An 8915-nucleotide genomic window follows, 5' to 3' on the forward strand; every position below is an offset into this window, starting at 1 on the left:
ACAATGATTCGAGGAGTAAAAAGATTCTTAGGTTTTGGAAGAACTTTCAGAAAAGACCTTTTAAATGGAAAAAGTCGGTATTTAGCTCGTCTAATGATTGTACTGCTTCACTATACTTTATAAAAATAACCATTTCAGGGAAAAATTTTTAAAGTCAGAAGATTAATGAATGAATGGAAGAATGAATAATAGATTGGTCGATTTCAAGTGATTTAGTCGAATTTTGTAAGATTGCAAGCCATCCATTCTGGACTTACTTCTCTAATACAATATTATCCAGACCTTAGGAAAAAGTACAAGAAAGTGGATAATTGAGTTATGCCCTTTGAGTTTTTCAAGATTAGAGAAAATGAGTCTTAAATATAACAGTTTCAGGTCAGTTTAAAATATGTAAAATGTAATATAACGATGAATTTATTCCTATACTCGTTTATTCTGGTCATTGTCCACCTCATCCAATCGCTTTTTTCTTTACTTTTCCTTCACTCTGCAGAGAGAATGGAGCAGAAATGACGGTAAAGTGATGGATAAACAGTACGGTGAATTGCAGAATAAATGAAATGGAGATTGCTTACTGATATTTCCAATACCTCAGACAACATAGTGATTTGTTAGCAAATTATACGAGAACTGCGGTGAACATAAAAGATGATTTGTTTACAATTGTATTAACTCATCATCGATTAACTCATCATCGAGTTTTCTTTTTCTTTTTTAATTTTTAAAATTTTTAAGTTTGAATCTATTCTAACGTTGCTACGGCTTCTAATGCAGATGCTGTCATGTGTCTATGGATTGTAATCGAAGTGATAAAGCAAAGACAATTCCACCTGAAGGATGCAAACAGAACTATATTTACATTTATATCAAGCACAAATTTATACAGAATTAAATGAAACGCCTTAAAATATGAGTAACATTGAAAACATATATAAATTTACAACAGAACATTTATATAAAAGTGGTACATATTAAAACGAATGTGCAAAGCAGAAAACAATTTATTTCGAAAAAAGCTTTGCAAATAAATGCTCGAGTGAAAACTGGAATCAGAAATTTTTCGCTTGAGAATTCCTGGAAGAAAAAATTAAAAGCAAGTAGACAATATTAGCACTAATCAGGCTCTGGGTAAGAGCACAAAAGAAACCATCAAAATAAATTATGGGAAACAAAGCTGGATTGGACAAGTGGTGAGATTCATGACCAATTAGATGGAAAATCCAAAACAAAAAAATAGTGGCGCTCTTCAGGATAGAAAGATGAATTGGGTCACAAAGGGCGAACACATCAAAAATAAATAAATAAAAAATAAATAAATGGACAAGTAAATAAGTAAATAAATAAATTAGATAAATGAAGGAAAAGAGAAGAGAAAACAAAAGATAAAAATAAAATGGGATTTAGAAAAAGACGAATTTACATCTGAAGACATAAAAAAACATTGCGTAAAAGGAGCTAAATGTTCGAGTACGGAAAATACACAATAGATATATCAAATAGAAAAAAAGAATAATATAGGAAATAATAAAGTAAATTATAAAATTTTTTCCGTCTTCAGCCCATAATCTCAAAATCCCAAAGACCTTCTTGAATAAATAAATTAATAAATATAACAAAGCTGAAATGACTTATCTGATGAGAATTAAATACAGATCATGCAGGACTAACACCAGAGAATACTTCACAAGGCACAATTGGACAAAAAACCGTCCAACAATCAGTAACTTTCTCATGGTTGAAAGAAAAAGGGACTAAATATTTAAGAATTATAAATCAGCAATGAACAGCTTCCATAAATCTTCCACAGGCCTCAAAAAAACACAGATAAGAGTTAAATTGTCTGTCGCTCCTGATTCCCTAGCTCGATCAACAATGAACTCTGCCAGCTTACCATAACCTATAATGTAAGCATTCCGAAATCCTGTAAGTTGATGTCACCGTGAATTGTGTCTTTAAATTAGTTCCAATTAACCTTATATACTTGGTTTCTTTACAACTGTTCCGGGAAGATTCTTAAGAAAAACTTTAATTTTTCGATAAAGGAAATTTTATGAACTACTAAAACTGAGTAATAAACAGATAAGCAGGCTTACTTTCTTGTGAATTTTTACAAACAAACTGCGCAACATGAGAATACACCTCCTGCTCACTCATTGAATCCCAAACACCGTCGCAAGATAAAAATAAAAGGTATTCGGAATTATCAAGCTCAAATGACAAAATATCTGGTTCAGGTGATATCATCGGTCTGCCATCAATATCGCCTGCAAATACTATGGAATCAATCAATGATTTTGTCAAGATCTTTTTTCTGAGACCGGAAAATTTTGAGAAAAACTTCTTTAAAAGAAAATTGTAGAAAATCTCAATACAATAAGATCAAAGATTCTACGCTATAAACTCAATGAAAAAAATTGGAAACTAAAAGGTAGCACCGTATTCTCATCTTGATTTACTGATTGAGATTATGCAATAACCTGATCCAACAAACCCTTAACGCCTCCAAAAATGCTTGTGAAAGTTGAATGAGAAAGTGGGGAGAGAGAAACAGTCATGGGTTTCATTAAAATGATAGCTCAAATTACAACTACTCAATACTACTTAAATACTACTATTCAAATTACTACTCACTACTACTATTACTACATAATGCTACTATACTATTGCACATAGTACTACTCAAATTCACGTAGTACACAATAAGAATCAGACACTGCAAAATGATTTTCTTCACACTTTTCAAAAAATAGTTTGCCAAAACTTCGCTTTGCAAATTCAACAAAAAAAAAACCAAGAGAGCGTGTTAGATTTAAAATTCCGTTGACTCTCAGCTCGCCTTGTATCGGAACAACCATTCCACCAGCTTCTTCTACACGACGCACTTCTTCCTGAGCAAAATAAAGTCCAATGGAAATTGAAAAACGTAACAGTCTTTTCTCAACTATCTTAATATTAATCTCTGCCACATCCACAGCTACAGACTCATACCTCGTAACACTGCGAATGATAACAAATGGCTTGCTTCATAAATATCCTAACTGAAATTGAAACTCTATTTTAATTGATCTCCCCCGGCTTACTTTGAACTCAAACTATCAAATCCTAGAATCGAAAAATCTTGGAAATAACAACGGCTTAAAGTATGTAGACGTAACATTCGACTTCATGATTTTTACAAAAAATATGCTATCTGCAATGTCTCATTGTGGATCTACATTTCCATCATCATCATACTAATTACATTTGAAAATGTTGAAAACGCCTCCAGCAGTCAACCACTCTGTTCAAAAAATAAGTTTTCAAATTCAGTGTAAAAAATTATACATTTACCGGAACATCTGGTGAGTGGGCTGAGGATAACGTCCGTACTGTACCTTTTCTTAAGACAGCTACAGCTGAGTCACCGCACCAACCAACACACAAATGCCTCCTAGCTCGCAGAAAAGCACAAACAGCAGTAGTGCCACCTTTTATATGCTGAAAGAATAGCAGTAAGGTGTATAAAAGCTCTGCAGATGAGTGATAACAAGCTACCCTGCTTTACTCTCCTACTCCAGATCGCATAGCGGTTTAAACCAAACTCTTAGCATAATAAGATGCCGCCAGTTTTACATAATTTCATAGTTACCAAAGGTACTGCACAGAAGGTACACTATGCAAACCTCATTTTTACATCGTGCAGTGAGTCTTTTATCAAGCTCAGTAAAGGTATTTCTCATTATATTCTCAATTTGACCAACAGCGTATTGAGTATTTTCAATAAGGCATCTTGCAAAGTGGGAGCTTGCATAATTGGCGCAATCGACTCCATTATGCCCATCGAATACGGCAAAAAACGAATCACGATCACGGCAAGCACCCTACAAACCACCTTTTTTTTTTTTTTTTAAGGTTAAGAAACACTATAACCATAATAGCCATGCACGATCACTCATCCCCGATTCAAATTCACAAGACCTTCAATTTCAATTTTTTTGGAGATAACTTGTCCTTGAGAATATAATAAGAATTTATCTCCAGTGGGTTGTGATATAATAATAACTTATATAATAAGAACTTGAAACGATTCAGTGCATTTGGGCACTCACAACTCATTGGAATTTGCCATAGGCGTAAAACTACTCATTTTTCATTAAGTGATAACAGAATCGTTTTAGCGGACCACACCTTTCATATATATCCGCATAAAAACGCTAGAAAAACATGCAATTATCTTTTGAAATATGTATGCAAATTAAAACGTATGACGTAGTCTCAAATAATATTTTCAAATAATTTTTGTTTTAGCGGACTATACCTGAAGGAATGATAGAAGAAAAAAGTACCTTAGTTGGCTCAATCACGGAAAGTGAAGGCAGAAGAACTGCACGATCTTCCATTTTGGAACGTCGATTTTTCTGGGCACAGTAAGAATACAACAACTGATCGGGAATTGATTGAATCTCTGAAGAAATTCGGGGTATAAGAATTCGGAAACGATAAGTTATGCTAATCCTTGAACCGTGTACAAATCTAATACTTTCTCACCTAACTAAAAAAAAAATTTCATTTCATTTTTATTTTAAATGAATGAAAAGTGTGAATTAGTTGTATTACTACTTAATTTACTCCAGTACGAATGATCGGATGGATTTGTTACTACTGTTACTATAATATATCCTCGTAGCAGAAAATACAGAAAACAGTACTAAAAAAATCTTATCTATTTTTAAATTTCTATCATAACTGATTAGAATATGTTACAAACATTATTATCCCTTAACTAATTAATCTTTAAGTACATACATACTACCAAGGTAAATAATATAAATGATAATCCTGGTAAATGAATTACTTGGTAGTGGAACAGAATTGTTTACCAAACTGTTGAAATACATATTCAAATAATGTATAACTTCACGACACCAGATTGTGGCGTCTATTGTACTGTAATCATTCTCATCAAATGGTACCTCTGTTGTATTTAGTTCACTTGCATATATATCCACTATTGAATATGCTACTGCATAACCCGCCCAAGGCGGAAAATTTCTAAAAAATAGCTGCGATATGTATCACCTATTTGACTGCATAGAACACTGGTAAATGATTCTCTTATTAGATTGAGGGAGTGTCAAAAAAACGCTTTTCTTTTCAAATAGTTCAGCATGCAACTTCCAGAAAAGCAGAAAAGAAAAAACAAAGATGTCTGGCAAGAGGATCAGAAAAACAGACCGAAAAATGTTGTTACAAATAAAAATTGTGAAAATATTAACTTTTGATGCAAATGTTCAACAATCAATGCCACCGCATCTCCACGTGCATCATGTTTTGTTGTTTGCAAGTAAGGTGAACGAAACCTAATGGTAGCTTCGTTATCCAGATCAGGTGAACATTTTAAATAATTCCTCACTAATGATATTAGTATTTCACTATCGCTTGGCTGCAGTTCCTTTAGTCTTACTTCACATTTACCAGCCATTCTCGAAAATATTCTAAAATCAGCAACACATCATAATATCTTCCAATTATAACATTATTACATACATACCAACTCGCCCATTTTTCTCAAATAGATCCAGCTTAAAACTCGACCACTGAACTGTCCAGTCAGGCCACTATCAGGTTAAAATCACTTAACCTACACCTAGCAACTAAAGCGACCAAATGGGTAACAAAAGTAGTCCTAGTGTCCTTGAACCATCCCTTTTATCATATAGCTCGATATTTGGATTTAAATTCAAAAGAATTATATGATGCCACACAGTGCAACTTGTACAACAAGCTCCCCTTCAGTTTCTAAATAATAACACCTAAGCATCGTCAGTTCTTTCCTTTCTTCTTATCCTTAAATTGATTGAATGCTAGCTCGAGATAACTTCTCCAATCAATCAAATTCTTGATAATAAAAAAATAACAATACTTTGTGTCTAGGAATAGACTTTTGATGCAAATAAGAAATGAAAATAATATTTAGCAAATTTTACTAAATAAAATAAAAACAAGGTATTAAGATCAACGATTCATAGCCATAGAATGCGTAAAATTCAACATGAATTAATTAAAGGACTCCCAAACACACAAAGAAACAAAGTATCTTATGGAGTTTCAGCTCAGAAGTTACTTTGAAAGATTTCATAAGCAACAGCCATTTTACTAATGCCTTTTTCTTCATCTCGAAACAAATGATTGGATATCCGTTAACAGTTTAACATATTGTGAGTGCTCATAGTGTGTAGCAAAATCCACAACTTCACGGCAAAATTTCTGATCGAAGCCACGTTCCGCCAAATAATGATTGAACAAAAGATCATGCAAAGTCTGAAATTTTGATTACAATTAACTAACTCGATCCTCAAGCCTTTAGAAAAACTCATTTCTTATTTCAAGAGATCACACAATCCACTTATATTCAAATTATCGAACACATACTAACAGCAACTTCTGAGAAACCGCTACTAAGTTCTACCATCTCCTTGTCCACTACTAAGAAACACTCGTGCAAATTAAATCACATCCAAAATTCATACTGGGTCAATATATTTGCCGGATGAAGAATACACTGATTCAGGTACGTCTTCATCCTCTGTTCCTTTGGATGCTGGAGCAATGTAAAATTCTGCCACACGGAAATCGACTGTAAATAAAACACTAAAATCACCAGAAAAAAATTTTTTTTCTTACTTTCTTTAAATGAATTTTGGTAAATTTATTAAGTCCACTTGATCCAGAAAAGGATAATTAAAGTTGGATGTTACTTACATCGTTCATTTGCTTCCGCTGCATCTTCATTCTCGCATAAGTCGAGATAAAAACACAATCGCTGCTGTGCTTTGATGATTTCTATCGTAAGCGAAGGCAAGGCAAGTGGAACTCCTTCATCCTACAGAAGATGACAACTAACAGGAAGTGATAAATAAAGGAGATGGGAGAATAGAAAATTATGACAAAATGTGCCAGCTTAGCTACTAGCGAAAGAAAACTCTAAATTCAAGACGATAAAAATGAGATAAACATTGAAATAAAAAATTCAAGACGATAAAAATGAGATAAACATTGAAATAAAAAGGAAGAGAAGATAAACCTCGTCTTCTTCGCCTTCCATATCCACTGAATGATTGACATTGAAGTAAACGTTAATTCTGGAAAATTTACCCAGTAATCAAATATGAGTTTTCGGTAATAATGTGGAATTTTGTACGCTGTATGAGTTCTAAGGAAATAATCACTAGAACTGATTTAGATTTTCCCAAGACGACTGTCTCAAAGGTTTTTTTAATTTTTCAATATTTACTGGCCGTATGACCTAAATTTAGCGAGTTAACAAATGGTATAACCATCTGTGATTGAATATTCGGAGTCATATTTCGTGTTCGCGACTTACGCAATTTAACGCTATTCATATATTACTGCTGCTACAAAACGACTTCAAATCATTACATAAATTTTGAAAATTACTTTTCTTTGCCATGGATCTTTGCCAACTGTACGTTGGCACCATCAGTTGTAATTTCGAAACCCGAGATTTTTGGAGCTTGTTCACCACGAAGATTTTCCTTCTCTAGCTGTTTTTCAGCCGTAATTTCATTCTTTAGAGCATCAATTAATTCATTATTTAGTTCTGAAGCGAAAAAAATGATTGGAATAGTATTATCATTTTTTTGACTGCAAGAAAAATTACGGCTTATTTCCACGCAATTTCCATACCCAAAAAAAAATATATAATTACTTGGTCGGTCCTAAGACACGACATATTTGGAAGGTAGCAATTCTTTATGAATAAAGCTTACATAAGCTCTAGTAAGATGACACTGCGCACTGTTTGTTCCACAGTGACAACCTCAAGTAATAGTTTTCCTATGTGGCGGGAGATGAGAGGACCTGTGATAGCTCTCTGCCGGACCCGCAGCAGAAAGGTCTCCGGTTCTCATAGCTCCCACACTTTCAAACGCTAAATCATTTCCTTTTAATAATTTGTGACAACATACGTCGAGTAGATGACACCTGTCGAGCTATCAAAACTTGCGGCATTCTGATTCCAGAACAAACAGCCATCGCTGAGACATGCCTCTGCAAGGCTTTTGAAAGTGCACGACACATCACAGCTGAGCGCATTCTGACTACCTTCAACCTAAAAGCTAAAGAAATTCCGATAGAACTGCATCAAGGTATCACAGAGCAACATAATTAGATAAAAAACGACAGAGCAACATAATTAGATAAAAAAAGTAAGGAGAAAACAAAGGCCAATAAATCAAAAGGACTGGGTAAGCTTACCACAAATTCTAAACTACAACTGTTGGTTATTGTCTGTTTTTTAGAGGAATGAAGTAAGAAGAGTAACATCGTGCTAAACTTTATAAAAAAGACTCTAGTTTGTCTACCTGATTTACCCCATCTCTTTCTAATAAATCACATTCCATTACGAATGTGGTGGTCACCAGTGGTGCTCTCGTTTATCTAGAGAAAAATTATAAGTGCTAATAATCATCCTTACTACTCTTCATGGACATGCCTAACCATTCAACCCAATTTTCAATCCTCAACATTGACCAGAATTGAAAGTTGCACAAAGATATATGATAGCAGCACACCGTGTGTCACAGCGCTACCTTTATACCGCTATGCAACAATGCGCTTAAGGCAGCAGTTGCGGGAGTACGAAGTGAGGGTTTGAAATATCTGGGAATTATTAGATTTTATCGGTTCAAATCTAGCAAAATAATTACTAAGATAAAACTTGGGCCAAGTTCTCTTGGTCCAAGTAAGATATTTTTCCAATCTTTAAGTATTTCGAACCATCCTAGCTTCTTAACCTTATATATATAAATTTCACTTATACGGAAGCAATTAGCTACTGTAATTAACTCAACACTTGAAGCATCAACTATCGGAAATGTATAAAAGAGATGCGATTAAACTGTTATATCATTGTA

The 8915-nt window shown here is 33.8% G+C and overlaps 2 protein-coding genes across 2 annotated transcripts; both read right to left on the reverse strand.

Annotated features, from left to right (window-relative positions):
• Window positions 1-1545: 1545 nt before the first annotated feature.
• Window positions 1546-5480, reverse strand: LOAG_18516 (phosphatase 1E). Its single transcript, XM_020451176.1, has 8 exons — window positions 5256-5480; window positions 4835-5031; window positions 4326-4444; window positions 3663-3860; window positions 3331-3477; window positions 2792-2888; window positions 2094-2264; window positions 1546-1897 (listed from the first exon to the last, which is right to left on the reverse strand). The coding sequence occupies exons 1-8, from the start codon at window positions 5459-5461 to the stop codon at window positions 1767-1769; spliced, it is 1266 nt and encodes a 421-aa protein (XP_020305060.1). The 5' UTR covers window positions 5462-5480; the 3' UTR covers window positions 1546-1766.
• Window positions 5481-5983: 503 nt separating this feature from the next.
• On the reverse strand, window positions 5984-8122 carry LOAG_18517 (hypothetical protein). The gene is made up of 6 exons (XM_020451177.1): window positions 7968-8122; window positions 7438-7600; window positions 7064-7121; window positions 6742-6862; window positions 6510-6616; window positions 5984-6300 (listed from the first exon to the last, which is right to left on the reverse strand). The coding sequence occupies exons 1-6, from the start codon at window positions 8092-8094 to the stop codon at window positions 6151-6153; spliced, it is 726 nt and encodes a 241-aa protein (XP_020305061.1). The 5' UTR covers window positions 8095-8122; the 3' UTR covers window positions 5984-6150.
• Between the last annotated feature and the right edge of the window lie 793 nt (window positions 8123-8915).

The sequence above is a fragment of the Loa loa genome (assembly GCF_000183805.2).
Source record: "Loa loa unplaced genomic scaffold supercont3.341, whole genome shotgun sequence".
Lineage (NCBI taxonomy): Eukaryota > Metazoa > Nematoda > Chromadorea > Rhabditida > Onchocercidae > Loa > Loa loa.

Excerpts from the sequence above, each read along its gene's own strand:
- LOAG_18517 (XM_020451177.1), bottom strand. The coding sequence starts at position 8,094 with ATGCGCTCAGCTGTGATGTGTCGTGCACTTTCAAAAGCCTTGCAGAGG. Across the intron at positions 6,863-7,063 it reads TGGAAGGCGAAGAAGACGAG|GATGAAGGAGTTCCACTTGC; the intron begins GTTTATCTTCTC and ends CATCTTCTGTAG. Across the intron at positions 6,617-6,741 it reads AGCGGAAGCAAATGAACGAT|TCGATTTCCGTGTGGCAGAA; the intron begins GTAAGTAACATC and ends TTTTATTTACAG.
- LOAG_18516 (XM_020451176.1), bottom strand. The coding sequence starts at position 5,461 with ATGGCTGGTAAATGTGAAGTAAGACTAAAGGAACTGCAGCCAAGCGAT. Across the intron at positions 5,032-5,255 it reads GTTGAACATTTGCATCAAAA|AAATTTTCCGCCTTGGGCGG; the intron begins GTTAATATTTTC and ends GCTATTTTTTAG. Across the intron at positions 2,265-2,791 it reads AAATCTAACACGCTCTCTTG|GCGATATTGATGGCAGACCG; the intron begins GTTTTTTTTTTG and ends TAGTATTTGCAG.